This window comes from Pangasianodon hypophthalmus, chromosome 20 (genome assembly GCF_027358585.1).
Source record: "Pangasianodon hypophthalmus isolate fPanHyp1 chromosome 20, fPanHyp1.pri, whole genome shotgun sequence".
Taxonomy (NCBI): Eukaryota; Metazoa; Chordata; class Actinopteri; order Siluriformes; family Pangasiidae; genus Pangasianodon; species Pangasianodon hypophthalmus.
Window position 1 is genome coordinate 20,638,607 of NC_069729.1, and position 20,320 is coordinate 20,658,926.

A 20,320-nucleotide genomic window follows, 5' to 3' on the forward strand; every position below is an offset into this window, starting at 1 on the left:
ATTAACCCGAGATTCAGGTGTTCATTAATATTCATTAACCAGAGATTCAGGTGTTCATTAATATTCATTAACCCGAGATTCAGGTGTTCATTAATATTCATTAACCCGAGATTCAGGTGTTCAAGCATTTACTTTAGCACCTTTCAAACACTCACTGTACAAAAAGCAGAAAAAAAATGAAAGGACAACTTTCATTCAAAAAAAAAAAAGAAAAGATCTTTATTTATAAAAGCAGTCACATGACCACAGCAGAGTGCATTACTGCTTTGTGAGGTTTTTTTTTTCTTTTATCCCACCATGGACCGTTTCCTCCCTCTGAGTCTGACCTCGTCCAGTTTTTTAATCACCGCCGGAGCTTTTTTGGACGCAGCGGTGTAACTCTGCAGAAGTTTCTGGAACAGAGTCTCTGTGTTTGGATGCGTGCTGAGGAAAGCTTTCTCCAGCACGTACAGGTCGACGCCTTTATCCTCGGGTAAGGCGGAGACGAAGCTCAGGCCGAAGTCGATGAGCAGCAGCGGCAGGTCTCCGGAGCGCTCGGGCTTCAGCAGCATGTTGGAGGTGGTGAGGTCTCCGTGGATCACGTCCTCGTCGTGCATCTTGGCCAGGACTCGGCCCATCTTCTCAGCGAGGCGGTGCAGAGACTCGACGGATTGTCCGGAAGCCTGAGCGGCCGCGACGTGCTCGCGCACCGTGATCGAGTCGACGATCTCCTCCAGGAAAATGCAGTTGGTGCTGAGATCGACGAAGTAGACGACCGGAGCTGCGATACCTGCACAGACGACTGCACTGATGACCACAACCTTCATTTCATACACATCAGCATGTGACGTACATCATAACCAATCTATAACCTCAATACCAAACCATGCTGAATCCTGCATTCTGATTGGTCAGAAGGTGTTGATTAGTTTTCTATAACAGCAGCTCTGACAGTAGCGCAGGTTTATATTAATGCGCTCGTTCTGATACATTATCGTTTCTATAGCAACGGCTCATTCACAGGGATGTGTACAGCGAACACTCGACATAAACAGATTAAAAACGTGTGTAATCGTTGATCTGGTGAAGTTTTCTGTAAGGAGATGTTTATGTAACACTGATGGAAGGAGTCTCCAGTGTCAGCGCTTTGTAACAGTCAGAGGTAAAGCTGTAACTTTAAGTTTTCCGATATCTTCAGGACAGAGGAGTTTACGCTTCTTTGCGGTTTCTCAGTAACATGTGTAACAAGCTGCTTTTTTTTTTTTTGTCTAATTAAATTCAAGAGAGAGAAAAAAGAGCAGCTGGTGAGGAAGCGGCTGTTTATAGCTGCTATAACGAAAGCGAGAACAGGAACTAACATTAAATGTAACTGACATTAAATGTAATCATAAATAGATAAAAAAGAAACAACAACAACTGTAATTGTCTGCAAACTGCTGTGTTATAAGAGGAATAAAACACTTGGGGACGTGCTGTTGTAGTAAAATAATCAACTTTGGGTTGTTTCTTTAATGAGTTTAATGTGGAGTGTTCGCTGTACACGTCCCTGTGACTGAGCTGTTGCTATGGAAACGATAATATATTAGATCAAGTGCATTCATATAAAGCTGCGATACTGTCAGAGCTGCTGTTCTAGAAAACGAATCAACTCCTTCTGACCAATCAGAGTGCAGAACTGAGCAGCGCTGTGGTGTAAACTGCTCTGCACTGTCGTTATTATGAACTCTGCGCGACAGTACCGACCCGCTTTCCGGCAGCGCAGGATGGACCGGACCTCTTGAGCCGTCCGGCGGCGCGTGAGCTTTTCATCCAGCACGCGGTGTCGGTACCGTTTGGGGAAGCGCTCCTTCACTATAGCGCTCTTCCCTAAAAACCGGATCCGGTACACGCGCGCCTCCGCGCCCTGTTTGATCAGCTCGGCCTCGCGCAGATGCAGCGGCACCGACCGCGCGCTCACACCGTCCGCCTCCGCCATGACACCTCTCCTGTTCACTTCCGGGTCAAACGTGACGGCTGACACGCGCTTACGTGAACTTCAGCGTCTTACGTCAACAAGATGCCAAAATGTATTGAAAATAAAATATAAATAAAAGAGGAATTTTTTTAAAGCATACATTGTGTCTAAAAATCATACTTTATTATTATAACATAATTCTAATATATAAATAAAATAATTACAAAATATATGTAGCTTAATTATTAAAAATACATATTTATTATTATTATTATTATTATTATTATTATTATTATTGATGTTGTTGTTGTTCAGTAGTAGTACAGAAGGCAGATTTATTTACCAAATTTTTCAAAATAAAAAACACCCCTGTTAATGCTTTCTATAATTTAAATATTTTGTAAATATTTATTTCTATATAAATATTTAAATATGTAAATATCAATCCACTTCATTCCTAATATCATAATATTATTTTCTCTTTTTTATTTAACAGTAAATCTCTCCAAATATCACTCACAAGAATATTATTTTTTTTTTTACAAAATATTTTTATTTTTTAAATAAAAAAGATCAAATGCATTTTCACAAACTCAGCGCTGTGTGTGTGTCTGTGTGTGTGTGTGTGTGTGTGAGAGAGAGAGAGAGAAATAAAATTATAATTTCTTTGTAATTCGAGCTTTATATATTGGGGTCAGTATGTGTGCCACGTAAACAGGGTTGCCAGATTGAGGATTTTTAAACACTACATCCTGTTTTAAAACCATCTCACATTCACATTTTACAGATTATTTTACAGCTTAACAACATCCTTTATAAGGTAATTAAAGGATTTTCAGAATTTTCCTGAATTTCCAGTCCTGGTTTCAAGGAGAAAGTTTGTGAGACTCCTCTCAGACTGTTTCATTATAAAATAAATGTTAAACCTGAGTGGTTCAGCATGCAGAATGCGCGTTCACGTGGAGATCAAACCCGCGTTCACGTGGAGATCAAACCCGTTCAACACAAATTCTAATAAATAAACATATTTACATGCCAGTTTTAGTCTCCAGTGTGAGTGAAACACAGAGAGAGGGGTTTAAAATGACTCAATCTGGCAACCAACCAACATCTACAGCCCTGACTGTGCTGAGGAATGATGAAGGAAAGTTTGAAAAGGATTTTTTTGTATTTTAAAGACTGAATCTTGTTTGTTTTTGTGATGTCGCGCATCATGAACAGTGAACAGCGCAGAGAAGTGTAGATTAATACAGAATACAATTAAATCAATCTTTTATTTATTCATTAAACAGAAGAAGAAGAAGAAGAAGAAGAAGCAGCGGTGTGTTTTTCTCTCCAGCTGCTGCAGATCTGATGAAGCTCAACACCGAGTTTCATCTAAAATAAAACCACTGGATTAAGGTACAAATGCAGGTCTGAGCAGCAGAAACTGTCTGGGTGAAGATTAACAGCTGGAACAGCTGGACTCTGAGGGGATTTCTTACTGCACTGCGGGTTGAGTGAAACTAATCCCGATTCTCTCACAAACTGATCAAGCTGAACATTTTATTCATCTTTTCACAAAGTTTTACTTCAGGCTGGTTTTGTGGATTTGGAGCTAAAAACCTGCAGATTGCTGAAGTTTAAACTTTAAAGCTGTAATGAAATGGTCTTTCCACTTTCATGAGATTATTATTATTATTACTATTATTATTATTATTATTATTATTATTATTATTATTATTATTAATCAGTTTAGTGCTGAACAATAATCTGTGAAACTAAAATATGAACTTGTTAAAGTCTTTTATAACAAACTGAACTTCTGACAGAAATAACATCATACAAAAGTAGTGTTTTATTAAAGAAATCCTCATTACAGGAGGAAAACAAACACATTTTATTAGAATTTTATTATAATCTGTGTGATAGACTTGTGAAACACGTTTTCTTAAAATGAATACATAATTTAAAATATAATGTGAATGTGAAAACATTTTGCAGTTTTATAAAATATGTAAAAAAAAAAATAAAAATGCAAGTGCAAAGACATCAATCAAAAGTGTTTTTTTTTCTTAAAAAGTTGTTTTAACTTCATAAAACTAAGAGTTATTTAGTTTTTTTCCATTTATATTTATCTAGACAGAGCTATAAACTATGGAGCTAAATCAGTTTACATTTTTTTTGCTTGACGTTTTTACAAATATGTGATGCTACATTACTAATGAAATAAAACCTTTTTTTTGGTGTAATTTCTAAAATATGGTGAAAAAACAACGCTAGATACATCATCATACAATCAATCACATGATGTTTAGATTAAATTGACCTTTAGTGACCAAAACCTCAAAAATGCAGGAATTAGCAAGGAGATGGTTTTGCTAATCATGACATAATAAGTCTGATTGCTCATGCCATTAACTGAGATTAAAGTTTGTGAAGTTTGTGAAGCGTGTGTAAATGTGTGTTTATGTCTTAAGAAGATGGCAAAACCAGACGGCTAGCAAACAATGCTAAGCAGGACCTAATATTAGCCTGTACGCTTCTTCTAATGGTAATTAGTCAGGCTTTTTTTTCCCTTCAGGAACCTGAAGTGGGATTAAATCAGGAGCATCAACAATGAGGGTTGCCATGGTTACGGCTGATAGGAGCTCAACCAGCAAAAGCATCAAAACCATTGCAACCTGTTGTTAGTGGAACACTGGGATTAATGATGGGTTCTGGGTTTGCAGGTCTGTTGTTCTTCTGAATGAAACCCTGCTGCGGATTCAATCAGTCGCCATGAAGCTCTGAAGCTCTGAAGCTCCTGAACACACAACCAACATGGGTGAGTGAGTCTGATCTCCTCCAACGTCCACTTCCGTGTCTGATGCGACCAGAAACATTATTATTTATTATTATTATTGTTATTGTTATTGTAAGTAAAAAATGGAGCATGTGTACGATAGATTTTAAGCCTAATATTTAGGTACAAAATTATGAAATTGTCCTCAGGAGACTTTGAGGAGATTACGCTTTGTAGTGTTGGACACTGATCCCTGCTCTAAAAAAACCAAAAAACAATAGAAACCCTCACAGAATCTTAATGGTTTTAATGGTTATAATAGAATTTGTAATGGTTTTAATGGTTATAATAGAATTTGTAATGGTTTTAATGGTTATAATGAAAATTTGTAGTGGTTTTAATGGTTATAATGGGAATTTATAATGGTTTTAATGGTTATAATGAAAATTCGTAGTGGTTTTAATGGTTATAATGGGAATTTTAATGGTTTTAATGGTTATAATAGAATTTGTAATGGTTTTAATGGTTATAATAGAATTTGTAATGGTTTTAATGGTTATAATGGGAATTCTAATGGTTTTAATGGTTATAATGGGAATTTTAATGGTTTTAATGGTTATAATAGAATTTGTAATGGTTTTAATGGTTATGATAGAATTTGTAATGGTTTTAATGGTTATAATGGGAATTCTAATGGTTTTAATGGTTATAATGGGAATTTTAATGGTTTTAATGGTTATAATAGAATTTGTAATGGTTTTAATGGTTATAATAGAATTTATAATGGTTTTAATGGTTATAATGAAAATTCGTAGTGGTTTTAATGGTTATAATGGGAATTTATAATGGTTTTAATGGTTATAATAGAATTTGTAATGGTTTTAATGGCTTTAATAGAATTTGTATTGGTTTTAATGGTTATAATAGAATTTGTAATGGTTTTAATGGTTATAATAGAATTTGTAATGGTTTTAATGGTTATAATGGGAATTGTAATGGTTTTAATGGAAGCTGTAATGGTCCCTGTGGGTCTCTACTGGTAATTTGTTGCCTTCTATTGGTGGCATGTTATGTCTAGTGGATGCCATTAAGGACCAGTAATGGTTTTAATGGTTAGCTGATGGTTTGTAATGGTATTTGTAGTGAAAACCATTAGAATTTCTGTGATTGTTTTTTTCAGCAGTAGTGGCTGTGGGTTTAAGTTCAGCTGTAAACGCAGCTCAAGTTCAAGGACAAAATCGGATTAAAGTTCAAATAAGCTGCACAAAAAGGTCTTTATCCGAATTCTGCTCTGTTTAGCTGAATAACTGGTGGAGAAACCTGGTGGCTGTGTGAAGAAGTTTTTACTGCGTTACATTGTGATGCTTTTCGTTGTTTGTATAAGATGTGGTGATTGTGTGACACTAATACACTCCTGCAAACCCTGAGAGATGTTCAGCTCCTTCAGAGTTCTGGCTGTGGAGACACAGAATTCTGCAATGACAGAAAATTACAAATCAGCTTATAGATGAGGAACCAGGTGGAACATTTTCAGAAACTCAGGAACTTTAGACACATTTGCATCACAGGAACCTTTTTAGGAACTTGGCATCTGTAGGTATGCTTGCACAGCAGGAACTTTTTCAGGAACACAGGCACTGTGTGTGTGTGTTTACAGCACAAGAACTTTTTCAGGAACTTGTACATTTTCGACATTTCCACTGCAGAAACCTTTCAGGAACTTTAGGCATGTTTCCACTAGAAGAACATTTTTAGAAACTCAACAACCTTTGGCACATTTCCAACCTAGTAACTTTTCCAAAACTTCAAAACTGTAGGCATCTCAAGAACATTTTCAGGAACTTTAGGCACATTTCCACCTGAAGAACAGTTTCAGGAACTCAGAAACTCTAGGTGCATTTGGATTGCAGTAACTTTTTCTGGAACTCAGGAACTGGAGGAATGTTATCACCACAAACAAACAAACAAACAAACAAACAAACAAACCACTTCTAGCACTTTAGGTACATTTTGACTGCAGGAACTTGGGAACTGTAGGTGTCTTTCCACTGCAAGATGTTTTACAGGAACTTCAGGCACCTTTCCACCAAAGGAACCTTTTCAGGAACTTAGGAACTTTTGCCACATTTCTACAATCATTTTATTAAGAAACTCAAAGATTTTAGGAAAATAGCTCCAGTAGGAACCAGAACTGATTTTAGTTTAGTTGCAGGAAACCTTTTAGTCAGAAAAAGGAACTATTGGGGTGGAGCTTGCTGGGCTAATCATCACTGATTGGGCAAATGCTAATGTTTCTAAACACAAGCGATGACTAAAGTGAGCTTTATATGGAATAGCATTTCAGATAACATCATCTAGTTTGAGATTTTGTGGCTATAATTAACAAACAGCGCTAATAAAAAGCATCTCTCTTTTCCTCAGGTTACTCTGTTGTAGCTGTCGCCGCTGCCGTATCAACTCTCGGAGGTTTGGTGTTCGGCTATGAACTGGGAATCATCTCCGGCGCTCTGCTGCAGCTCCAGGTCCAGTTCCAGCTGAGCTGTGTCCAGCAGGAGGCCGTGGTCAGCTCCCTCCTCATCGGAGCCGTTCTGGCTTCTGTTATCAGCGGCTGGCTGATCGACCGTCACGGCAGGAGGACGTCCATCTTGCTCAGTAACCTCCTGATCATCGGCGGGAGCCTGATCCTGAGTGTTAGCGTCTCGTTTCCGATGCTAATCTCTGGCCGTGTCATGGTGGGCTTCTCCATGTGCGTATCCTCAATGTCCTGCTGCATCTTCGTCTCTGAGATGGTTTCGCCTGAACGCAGAGGTCTGATGGTCACTCTGTATGAAGTCGGTGTCACGGTTGGGATTTTGCTCGCGTACGCAGTCAACTACGTCTTATCTGGAGCTCAGGACGGATGGAGGTACATGTTCGGGTTGGCCGTCGCGCCGTCATTTGCGCAGTTGGTTTCGATTTGGGTTCTGCCTTCTCAGCACACGCCGATCGTACAGCTCCTGAACGAGAGCGGTGAAAATGGGACTTTAAATGGAGCACGAACGCATGAGAAGGTGTACACAATCGTACATCTGTTTCAGCGCCGGGATAACATGCGCACCAGGACTGCGATCGGTCTCGGGTTGGTGGTGTTCCAGCAGTTCACGGGTCAGCCCAACGTGCTCTTCTACGCCTCCACCGTCTTTCAGTCTGTGGGATTCGAGAGCGACGCATCTGCCGTGTTGGCGTCGCTCGGCCTCGGGGTCATTAAAGTCATCGCAACATTAGCGGCGATGTTCTGCGCGGATAAAGTCGGACGGAGGCCGCTTCTGATTGGCGGATGCTCTGTCATGGCTGTCGGTTTGATGATTATTGGATTCCTGAGCAGACATTCGGAGTTTGATGCGGTGAGACACTGCAGCTCTCGTTTAAACAACACCGCGTTACCTGAGACTGGAAATAACACCGCTAGCGCTGGACGTTTGGACGCGACTGCACTTCCTCACGACGCAGGAAAGTTTAATTGGATTATTCTGTTCTGCATGATGGCTGTTGTCGCCGCCTTCTCCATGGGCTTCGGTCCAAGTACGTGGAATTCTGCTTGTGTTATAACAAAAATTTACAACATTGTTTATTGCTCTAAAAAAAGGATAGAAACGTAACAGCTAGTCTAGTTTACTGTTGGTCATGTTAGCGTTGCTGTTCTGTATCGTTTCCTCTCAATATGAAAAGTCAGATGCTCGATTCTTTTGCCGTTCAAGCGGTTAAAGTTGTGAGAGCACTGTCGCTAGGCAACGACTGAGGTCAAGCTAACTAACGTCTGAGGATAATGGTTTAGTTAGCTAGTCTGTAGCTGTTATGTGTTTAATATTGACAATGTAAAGGTAAACTGACAGCTAAAAAAAAAAAAAAGTCAGGAACATTAACATGTTTTGGTAAATTACTAAGGAAAGACTTCGTACGATTAAATTACACTTAGCAAAGAATGCTAATTTCCCCGAGTTCTACCATACTGTGAAACATCTAGACGGCATTTAAAACGATTTCCGAAGTTGTGAACGCACAAAAGTGGACTGTTTTTGTGGAATCAAGACCTTTTCTGAACATAGCGTACGTACGTAGCCTTATCCAGTCACTATCGCTACAATAACGCTAATTTACGCTACAACAGATCTTTACACGTTTATTTATCTTAAAGAACGACATAATTTTTATCCATCTATAGTTACGTTTGATGTGAAACATCTGAGAAGGAAGTTAGTTCCTGTTCTCACTTACGTTACGGCAGCGATAAACAGTCATTCCCTCACCAGTCTCTCTTTTTTTTTATCTCTCTTGACATTAATGTCAATAAAAAAGTAAAAAAATTAAAAAAGCAGCTTGTCATGTTACTGAGAAACCGCAAAGAAGCGTAAACTTCTCTGTCCTGAAGATGTCGGAAAACTTAAAGTTACAGCTTTACCTGTTACAAAGCGCTGACACTGGAGACTCCTTCCATACGTTACATACAGTATATTACAGAAATCTTCACCCTATCAGCGATTACACGTTTTGTTTTTAGTGTTGCGTAAACCGTACACATCCCTGTGAACGAGCTGTTACTATAGAAACGACAACGTATTAGAACTATTTTTTATGTAACTCGTCGTCTGGTGAATTATGGTATTGCTTTCACTAATAAAATAAAATTTGATGGACAGATGTTCAGTCCAGTTTCTAAGCTACAACGTAAAGATCCGGTTCCTGTTTTTGATCTAATCCTTCTGACTGACACAGACCTTTTTCCACGATAACAATCTTGTGGTTTTTGGTTATCAGAGTATTTGTAATGGGGGTTATTATTATTATTATTATTATTATTATTATTATTTTTTTTTTTACAGTGACGTGGGTCGTGCTGAGTGAAATTTTCCCAGCAGATGTGCGAGGACGAGCGTTTGCCTTCAGCAGCTGCTTTAACTGGACGGCCAACCTGATCGTCACCTTCTCCTTCCTCAACGTGATAGGCGCGTATACTAATCCCGAGTTAATACAACACGCACAATGCTAATCCAGCTCTGCTTTTATGCTAATAGACATCATTTGTTTTTGTTTTTTACTTTTCTCTCCCTCAGATGTGATGGGTCTTTCCGGAACGTTCTTCGCGTACGGCGTGATCGCAGTAGCAGCCGTCGTTTTTATCTACCTCCTTCTACCAGAGACTAAAGGCAAAGCGCTGCAGGACATCGACAGGGAGCTGTGCCAAAGACGGTCAGATCACGCTAACAAATTTTTTTTTAATTGTCTTAATGTAAATAATAAATAAATAAAGTCTTAAAAAAAAAGCTCAGTTTTGGTACCAATTTGGAAAAATGTATTATGTCTATTTAGATTAAAAAAAAAATAATAATAATAATTTGGACAGGCTTCCTGTGTAAAACTATATAATCTTACAGTTTAATAGAAGTTCACGCAGCTGACTTCTGAATAACTGAATTATTTACATCTTTAAACTTGATCAAACGATTGCAGTACTGGATCACATGACAACACAACAAGCCTGTATTTAACCATCGTTAGCTTGGTGGTTTGTATGGTTAGCATAAAATACAAGTCACGCAACTTAGTTACCTTAGTAACGTTACCTCTCCAGCAGTGGGCATTTTTTAATGTTAGTAACCAGTCAAGTGCTAAAAACGTAGCTATATGTATTATACTTAGCTATATAATGTAGCTAAAATGTAGCTATAAGTATTATATTGTGTAATTAAAACCAGTTTTTTTTAGCTACCAAGTTAGCTATCATCAGGCAATAATACACTTTTGTACTTTCACCTTAAATTTTTAAAAAGTGACATCGCCAGTAGCGATGGCGTAATTTTATTGATTATAATAATTCAATTTGTTTCCTACAGAAAGAAAGATTTTACATTGTTTAAAATTATTTTTTTTAGAATTGTAGGTAAAATTCTTACAGCTCACAGTTTATGGAAAATGCTACGTAATTAAAATGGAGTTTTTTTCGTACAGATTTCCTCACAGAGAAGAATTCTGCAGTGTTTTCCAGAGAAGACGATTTTCACCCGGATATCACAGAGTCTCCTGGACGAGTTCATCGATATAACGTTCAAAAACCTGAAGTTTTATTTTAATGTGATAAAATGAGCTGATAACGATGATAACGAGGTGATAATCATGTGGAACGTGTTGACAGAAAATCTTTGAAGTTTTTATTGTAATAAAGTTCATGATGCAGTTTTTTTGGTCTTGATCTGTTTACCAGCTGTTTAATTTTTTTTTCTTCCCTCCACTTTTTTTGTTAAATTATTTATTTATTTTTAAATGTTAAATAAAAAGATTGAACATATTCCAGACTTTTTGCACCTTTAGCAAATAGTCACATCACAATAATTTTATAATGTTGCAAAGTGCTTTAAAATTAAATGATATTATTAATATTAAAATTAAAACTACTTTAAAATTAAATTAAAATTAAACATTAAAATTAAACATGCATTTAGATTAAATGTTAAAATTAAAATGCTTTAAAATCAAAGTTTAAAATGAAAACACACTTTAAAAACACACCTTAATATTAAATGTTAAAATTAAACACACACTTTAAAATAAAATGCTAAAATTAAACACGCTTTAAAGTTAAACATTAAAAATTAAAAATGCTTTAAAGTTATATGCTAAAATTAAATGTTTAAAACTAAATGTTAAATTAAACATGCTTTAAAATTAAACATTAAAATCAAGCAAGTTTTTAGATTAAAAGTAAAAATTTAAAGACGCTTTAAAGTTAAAAATTATAACTAAGGATGCTTTAAAATTAAATTTTAAAATTAAACATTTAAAAATTAAATGTTAAATTTAGCACGCTTTGTAATAAAATGGTAAACTTAAACATGTTTTTAGATTAAACGTTAAAATAGAATATACTTTAAAATAAAATGTTTTAATTAAACAAGCTTTAAAATAAAATGTTAAAATGAAACATTAAAACTAAAACCAGGTTTTAAGTTTAAACATTAAAATTAATTACTCTGTAAAACTGAATTGTAAAATCAGACGTACGAGCTGCTCTAGAGGACGACATGAGCTAAAGACGTTAATTTTTTTTTCCTGAAGCGTATCTCAAAAAGTAGTTAAGGACATTAAAGAAAAAAATGTACACATGCGATAAATAAAACACGTTTATTTACACAAATATCCTGAAACACTACAGCTCTACATGAGGACAGAGACATATGTACAACCGTGAGTGAGAGGATGTGTGTGTGTGCGAGTGTGTATCGGATTTACATCGTGGATAAACGCCGGCAGTTTAATTAAAAAAACAAAACAAAACAAAACAAACAAAAACAATAAAGAGTAAAGATCTTTATGATGCGCCGGAGGGGAGAACAGAAAAAAAATCGCAACACAGAAAAAAAAAAAAATAAAATAAAAATTCTCGTTATGAAACATCGGTGTAATTTATATTATAGCGTGAACATTCTGCGTGAAGTGAAAACCTTTTAGGACTTCGGTGCGTCGTTACTGAACGTGTCACAGATTATCGTACACTATCTACACAATTTTTACGTGATTCTTTTCTACACATCTTACGCAACATCCGCATTTTTTCCGTTGGCTTAAATTTACAAAAGTCTCGTGAAAATCATCTGCACGAGGAACGTTTCTGAAAGTCTCGAGATTTTCTTCCATAAACAGGCGTGTACTGGGGACAAAAACAAAACGTTCGTTATTTCAACGATAAAAACGGCGGATACGCGTGCTCTGAACCGGTTCTTTTTATTCAAATGCATAAATTAAGAGAAAACCCACTGATTGGTTATCCAGTTCTCTCCATCAACCAATCAGAGTGCGAAGAAGAAGGAGGAGGAGGAGGAGGAGAGGTTACTGACACGGAATTAATACTTTTCAGAAATGAAATGATTTTTTTTTTTTAATATTTCTGCTTTTAAAATAAAAAAATAAAGAATTAAATCCACTAAGAGCTGATCTGAGGAGGATAGCAGCAAGTTTTCGAACATAAAAAAAAAAATAAAGAAAGAAAAACTAAAAAAAAAAAAAAGATATTGCATTGTGAACTGATTGTACACAGTAAACACTCCATGTTGATTCATTTCCCCTTCCAGCATTCCACATGTTGAAGAGGTGACGTTCCTGCAGTATCTAAACGCACGCGTTATTCCGTTTAAAACACCGCGGTGTGTTACGGTCATGAGGACGAGGCGAGTGTTGTAACAGCACCAGGACGATTAAAACTCTACGGCCACCGAGGACGAGTCGAGTTCACCGCTAAAGCTTTTTACACCGACACGGAGCTGCAAACGTGGAAATATAAATATATATATAAATATATATCATGCTGGATTTGAGTTATTTGCATAATCGCTGTTTATTGTTGAGGAAAGAACAGACGGTACGTGAAGAAACGGATGATTACGATCTTGTTACGTGTTTATGCTGCTACACTGCTCGTGCTAAGTAAGGAGAAATTTCTCGTTTTTGGACACGTGACACATTGGAATGAAAATTCTTGGGCGAACATGTAAAGCAAAACTAGATGACAATAAGAAGAAAACATAAATTAAAAAAAAAAAAGTAAAAGAAAAAACTGAGATAGAATAAAAACAAGAAACAGACAAAAAGGAAAACAGAAAAAGAAGAGAATAAAAAACAAAAAGAAACCTACTTGATGCTTGGCCCCCTAATAACCTGAAAAATAGTTTTAATTGTTTATTTCTCCTCTGATTTGTTAAAGATTTGATTTAAAAAATGTGTTGGTATTTAATCCTAATCTTGTTTCAGTCAAAAAAAAAAAACAAGAAAAAAACAAGAAAAAAAAGGAAGGAAAGGAAAGCTAAGAAAAAAGAAAACAAAGGAAAATAAGAAAGAGAAAAAACTAAAAAGAAAAAACAAAAAAAGGGAAAAAGAAAAAGTGAGGAAAAAAGTGGAGGAAGAAAGAAAAACAGAAAAAAAACCAAACCAACGATAAAGAAGAACAAGAAGAAAATTAAGAAAATGAAAAAGAAGGATCCTTATAAATTATAAAAACAACTTTAATTCTTTATTTCCTCAGATTTGTTAAATAATTGATTTAAATGTGTGTTTGGATTTAATCTGAATTCTTTTTCCAGTCAACATTTCCTTTATTTTTACATTTTATCCAGAAAAAAAAAAAAAAAATTAGAATAAAGACATCAGAGCTTCGAGTGTGTATCAGAGGAGCTTCTCGAAGCTTCAGAGGTGTGACAGCGGAATGCTCTACATTCACAACAAACAAACAAACAAACAAACAAACAAACAAACAAAAGGACGTGTGTGGACGGGAGAGAAAAATACTGCCGATGTTGCGATACTGACGCTCAGCAGCGTGAAGAACTAAAAATGTAAACACTGAACATGATCATTTTTTGACTTTCTTTTGGTTCAACAATTAAACTAGTGGAACTAAAGTTCTACAAAAAAAAAAAGAATCAATAAAATACAAAAATCACTGGCTCCGTGTCGGTGAAAAAAAAAACAACCCCAACAACCTGATTTGTGATTAGCCGTGTTTGAGTTTTCAGCGTAGAGCTAATCCTAAATCAGCATCACACACACACACACACACACACACCTTTCCTTTCTAACATGTGGGAAAAAATGTGCTTAACATCATCTCACACACACACACACACACACACACACGTAGTCTGTACGGTTCAGGTAAACTGTTAAACAAGTAGAGAGTTTGTTTAACTTGAGGTGAATTTTTTACGAGTGTGGCGTAAGAGAGGGAAAAAAAGGGGGGAGGAGCAGGAAGAGCAGGGGGACACTCTTTTCCCATCATCCCCTGCAGGCTAAACCGAGAGGTCAGAGGTCATCGCTCCCTCGGCGTCACTGAATGGCTCCGGCGGCGGCGGGCACGGCGGCGCTGAGGTTATTGGCAGCTGAGAGGACGGGCGAGCCGGCGAGCGGGCCCAGAGCTGTGGAGGCAGGAAGAGCAGCGATCCCTGTTCGGGAGGGAAAATAAACGAGGGAATTAAAAACAAACAAACAAACAAACAATTTAAAAAACCTGCAGTACGGTGCAAAAGTCTTGGCACCCTATTTTTCTTTCTTTTTTTTTTTTTTTTAGTACAAACTTTGTTATAGATTTTTATTTTCTGACCTCTACATTATTGATGAAGGAGAATGATGACTGAAGAAGGAGAAGAAGATGAAGAAGAAGAATGACAAAGAAAGGAGGAGACGAAGAAGAAGATGATGAAGGAAAAGAGGAAGAATGTGAATAAGGGAAAGGCAGAGGTGAATGAGAGAGGAGAAAGATAAGATGAAAGAAAAGGAGAAGAAAGAGAGAGACTAGAAGGAGAATGAGGAGGAGAGATAGAGGAAAAAAAAAGAGAGAGAGAGAGTGTGTGTGTGAGAGAGAGTGTGTGAGTCTGAGAGAGAGTGTGTGTGTGAGAGAGAGTGTGTGTCTGTGAGAGAGAGTGTGTGAGTCTGAGAGAGAGTGTGTGTGTGAGAGAGAGTGTGTGTCTGTGAGAGAGAGTGTGTGAGTCTGAGAGAGAGTGTGTGTGTGAGAGAGACAGAGTGTGTGTGTGTGTGTGTGAGTGTGAGTGTGTGTGTGTGAGTGGCGAGCAGCATTGCTGCATGACCTCACTTCCTGTTCTTACCCGTGATGAGGCTGGCGGTGCTCACTGCGGAGCCGAGCGCGGAAACGTTAGCGGAGCCCAGCATACGCGGCTGATCCTTTACTACAGGGTCTGCAGCATGGGGATTAAATACAGAGTGGAGAGGGGGATTAAATACAGAGTGGAGAGGGGGGATTAAATACAGAGTGGAGAGGGGGATTAAATACAGAGTGGAGAGGGGGATTAAATACAGAGTGGAGAGGGGATTAAATACAGTGTGGAGAGGGGGATTAAATACAGAGTGGAGAGGGGGATTAAATACAGAGTGGAGAGGGGGATTAAATACAGTGTGGAGAGGGGGATTAAATACAGTGTGGAGAGGGGGATTAAATACAGAGTGGAGAGGGGATTAAATACAGAGTGGAGAGGGGGATTAAATACAGAGTGGAGAGGGGATTAAATACAGTGTGGAGAGGGGATTAAATACAGAGTGGAGAGGGGATTAAATACAGTGTGGAGAGGGGGATTAAATACAGAGTGGAGAGGGGGATTAAATACAGTGTGGAGAGGGGGATTAAATACAGTGTGGAGAGGGGGATTAAATACAGAGTGGAGAGGGGGATTAAATACAGTGTGGAGAGGGGGATTAAATACAGTGTGGAGAGGGGATTAAATACAGAGTGGAGAGGGGATTAAATACAGTGTGGAGAGGGGATTAAATACAGTGTGGAGAGGGGATTAAATACAGTGTGGAGAGGGGGATTAAATACAGTGTGGAGAGGGGGATTAAATACAGAGTGGAGAGGGGGATTAAATACAGAGTGGAGAGGGGGATTAAATACAGAGTGGAGAGGGGATTAAATACAGTGTGGAGAGGGGGATTAAATACAGTGTGGAGAGGGGGATTAAATACAGTGTGGAGAGGGGATTAAATACAGAGTGGAGAGGGGGATTAAATACAGAGTGGAGAGGGGGATTAAATACAGTGTGGAGAGGGGGATTAAATACAGAGTGGAGAGGGGATTAAATACAGAGTGGAGAGGGGATTAAATACAGAGTGGAGAGGGGATTAAATACAGAGTGGAGAGGGGGATTAAATACAGAGTGGAGAGGGGATTAAATACAGAGTGGAGAGGGGGATTAAATACAGAGTGGAGAGGGGGATTAAATACAGAGTGGAGAGGGGGATTAAATACAGAGTGGAGAGGGGATTAAATACAGTGTGGAGAGGGGGATTAAATACAGAGTGGAGAGGGGGATTAAATACAGAGTGGAGAGGGGATTAAATACAGAGTGGAGAGGGGGATTAAATACAGAGTGGAGAGGGGATTAAATACAGAGTGGAGAGGGGGATTAAATACAGTGTGGAGAGGGGGATTAAATACAGTGTGGAGAGGGGGATTAAATACAGTGTGGAGAGGGGGATTAAATACAGAGTGGAGAGGGGGATTAAATACAGAGTGGAGAGGGGGATTAAATACAGAGTGGAGAGGGGATTAAATACAGTGTGGAGAGGGGGATTAAATACAGAGTGGAGAGGGGGATTAAATACAGAGTGGAGAGGGGGATTAAATACAGAGTGGAGAGGGGATTAAATACAGAGTGGAGAGGGGATTAAATACAGTGTGGAGAGGGGGATTAAATACAGAGTGGAGAGGGGGATTAAATACAGAGTGGAGAGGGGGATTAAATACAGAGTGGAGAGGGGGATTAAATACAGAGTGGAGAGGGGGATTAAATACAGAGTGGAGAGGGGATTAAATACAGTGTGGAGAGGGGGATTAAATACAGAGTGGAGAGGGGGATTAAATACAGAGTGGAGAGGGGGATTAAATACAGTGTGGAGAGGGGGATTAAATACAGAGTGGAGAGGGGGATTAAATACAGTGTGGAGAGGGGATTAAATACAGAGTGGAGAGGGGATTAAATACAGTGTGGAGAGGGGGATTAAATACAGTGTGGAGAGGGGGATTAAATACAGAGTGGAGAGGGGGATTAAATACAGAGTGGAGAGGGGGATTAAATACAGTGTGGAGAGGGGGATTAAATACAGAGTGGAGAGGGGATTAAATACAGAGTGGAGAGGGGGATTAAATACAGAGTGGAGAGGGGATTAAATACAGTGTGGAGAGGGGGATTAAATACAGAGTGGAGAGGGGGATTAAATACAGAGTGGAGAGGGGGATTAAATACAGAGTGGAGAGGGGGATTAAATACAGTGTGGAGAGGGGGATTAAATACAGAGTGGAGAGGGGATTAAATACAGAGTGGAGAGGGGGATTAAATACAGAGTGGAGAGGGGGATTAAATACAGAGTGGAGAGGGGGATTAAATACAGAGTGGAGAGGGGGATTAAATACAGTGTGGAGAGGGGGATTAAATACAGTGTGGAGAGGGGGATTAAATACAGAGTGGAGAGGGGGATTAAATACAGAGTGGAGAGGGGGATTAAATACAGAGTGGAGAGGGGGATTAAATACAGTGTGGAGAGGGGGATTAAATACAGAGTGGAGAGGGGATTAAATACAGAGTGGAGAGGGGGATTAAATACAGTGTGGAGAGGGGGATTAAATACAGTGTGGAGAGGGGATTAAATACAGTGTGGAGAGGGGATTAAATACAGAGTGGAGAGGGGGATTAAATACAGAGTGGAGAGGGGGATTAAATACAGTGTGGAGAGGGGGATTAAATACAGAGTGGAGAGGGGATTAAATACAGAGTGGAGAGGGGGATTAAATACAGTGTGGAGAGGGGGATTAAATACAGAGTGGAGAGGGGGATTAAATACAGAGTGGAGAGGGGGATTAAATACAGAGTGGAGAGGGGGATTAAATACAGTGTGGAGAGGGGGATTAAATACAGAGTGGAGAGGGGGATTAAATACAGTGTGGAGAGGGGGATTAAATACAGTGTGGAGAGGGGGATTAAATACAGAGTGGAGAGGGGGATTAAATACAGTGTGGAGAGAGGGATTAAATACAGAGTGGAGAGGGGGATTAAATACAGTGTGGAGAGGGGGATTAAATACAGAGTGGAGAGGGGGATTAAATACAGAGTGGAGAGTGGGATTAAATACAGAGTGGAGAGGGGGATTAAATACAGAGTGGAGAGGGGGATTAAATACAGAGTGGAGAGGGGGATTAAATACAGAGTGGAGAGGGGGATTAAATACAGTGTGGAGAGGGGGATTAAATACAGAGTGGAGAGGGGGATTAAATACAGAGTGGAGAGGGGGATTAAATACAGTGTGGAGAGGGGGATTAAATACAGAGTGGAGAGGGGATTAAATACAGTGTGGAGAGGGGGATTAAATACAGTGTGGAGAGGGGGATTAAATACAGTGTGGAGAGGGGGATTAAATACAGAGTGGAGAGGGGGATTAAATACAGAGTGGAGAGGGGGATTAAATACAGTGTGGAGAGGGGGATTAAATACAGAGTGGAGAGGGGATTAAATACAGAGTGGAGAGGGGGATTAAATACAGTGTGGAGAGGGGGATTAAATACAGAGTGGAGAGGGGGATTAAATACAGAGTGGAGAGGGGGATTAAATACAGAGTGGAGAGGGGGATTAAATACAGTGTGGAGAGGGGGATTAAATACAGTGTGGAGAGGGGGATTAAATACAGAGTGGAGAGGGGGATTAAATACAGAGTGGAGAGGGGGATTAAATACAGAGTGGAGAGGGGGATTAAATACAGTGTGGAGAGGGGGATTAAATACAGAGTGGAGAGGGGATTAAATACAGAGTGGAGAGGGGGATTAAATACAGTGTGGAGAGGGGGATTAAATACAGTGTGGAGAGGGGGATTAAATACAGAGTGGAGAGGGGATTAAATACAGAGTGGAGAGGGGGATTAAATACAGTGTGGAGAGGGGGATTAAATACAGAGTGGAGAGGGGGATTAAATACAGAGTGGAGAGGGGGATTAAATACAGAGTGGAGAGGGGATTAAATACAGAGTGGAGAGGGGATTAAATACAGAGTGGAGAGGGGGATTAAATACAGTGTGGAGAGGGGGATTAAATACAGAGTGGAGAGGGGGATTAAATACAGTGTGGAGAGGGGATTAAATACAGTGTGGAGAGGGGGATTAAATACAGTGTGGAGAGGGGGATTAAATACAGAGTGGAGAGGGGGATTAAATACAGAGTGGAGAGGGGGATTAAATACAGAGTGGAGAGGGGGATTAAATACAGTGTGGAGAGGGGGATTAAATACAGAGTGGAGAGGGGATTAAATACAGTGTGGAGAGGGGGATTAAATACAGTGTGGAGAGGGGGATTAAATACAGTGTGGAGAGGGGATTAAATACAGTGTGGAGAGGGGGATTAAATACAGAGTGGAGAGGGGATTAAATACAGAGTGGAGAGGGGGATTAAATACAGTGTGGAGAGGGGGATTAAATACAGTGTGGAGAGGGGGATTAAATACAGAGTGGAGAGGGGATTAAATACAGTGTGGAGAGGGGGATTAAATACAGAGTGGAGAGGGGATTAAATACAGAGTGGAGAGGGGATTAAATACAGTGTGGAGAGGGGATTAAATACAGAGTGGAGAGGGGGATTAAATACAGTGTGGAGAGGGGGATTAAATACAGAGTGGAGAGGGGATTAAATACAGAGTGGAGAGGGGGATTAAATACAGTGTGGAGAGGGGGATTAAATACAGAGTGGAGAGGGGGATTAAATACAGTGTGGAGAGGGGGATTAAATACAGTGTGGAGAGGGGATTAAATACAGAGTGGAGAGGGGGATTAAATACAGAGTGGAGAGGGGGATTAAATACAGTGTGGAGAGGGGGATTAAATACAGTGTGGAGAGGGGGATTAAATACAGTGTGGAGAGGGGGATTAAATACAGTGTGGAGAGGGGGATTAAATACAGTGTGGAGAGGGGGATTAAATACAGAGTGGAGAGGGGGATTAAATACAGAGTGGAGAGGGGATTAAATACAGAGTGGAGAGGGGGATTAAATACAGTGTGGAGAGGGGGATTAAATACAGAGTGGAGAGGGGATTAAATACAGTGTGGAGAGGGG

At 39.1% G+C, this 20,320-nt stretch overlaps 3 protein-coding genes across 4 annotated transcripts in view; 1 reads left to right on the forward strand and 2 right to left on the reverse strand.

Annotated features, from left to right (window-relative positions):
- Positions 1-111: 111 nt before the first annotated feature.
- Positions 112-1,997, reverse strand: tp53rk (TP53 regulating kinase). Its single transcript, XM_026932904.3, has 2 exons — positions 1,723-1,997; positions 112-769 (listed from the first exon to the last, which is right to left on the reverse strand). Exons 1-2 carry the CDS (start codon positions 1,952-1,954, stop codon positions 288-290), a joined length of 714 nt encoding a protein of 237 aa, XP_026788705.3. The 5' UTR covers positions 1,955-1,997; the 3' UTR covers positions 112-287.
- Positions 1,998-3,038: 1,041 nt separating this feature from the next.
- On the forward strand, positions 3,039-10,981 carry slc2a10 (solute carrier family 2 member 10). Of its 2 annotated transcripts, none has more exons than XM_026932838.3 (6): positions 3,039-3,427; positions 4,645-4,739; positions 7,119-8,258; positions 9,557-9,679; positions 9,788-9,923; positions 10,683-10,981. In XM_026932838.3, exons 2-6 carry the CDS (start codon positions 4,736-4,738, stop codon positions 10,774-10,776), a joined length of 1,497 nt encoding a protein of 498 aa, XP_026788639.3. In that variant the 5' UTR covers positions 3,039-3,427; positions 4,645-4,735; the 3' UTR covers positions 10,777-10,981. The 2 variants fall into 2 exon arrangements, with proteins under 2 accessions (XP_026788639.3, XP_026788638.3); XM_026932837.3 differs by having other exon boundaries at positions 3,039-3,334.
- Positions 10,982-11,837: 856 nt separating this feature from the next.
- csnk2a4 (casein kinase 2, alpha 4 polypeptide) overlaps positions 11,838-20,320 on the reverse strand; it is a 32,189-nt gene continuing 23,706 nt past the window's right edge. Inside the window, exons 12-13 of the mRNA XM_053227027.1 lie at positions 15,323-15,412; positions 11,838-14,662 (exon numbers count right to left, since the gene is read on the reverse strand). Coding sequence (XP_053083002.1) covers positions 14,547-14,662; positions 15,323-15,412 — 206 coding nt within the window. The 3' untranslated portion in view covers positions 11,838-14,546. The remainder of the gene's footprint in view (positions 14,663-15,322; positions 15,413-20,320) is intronic.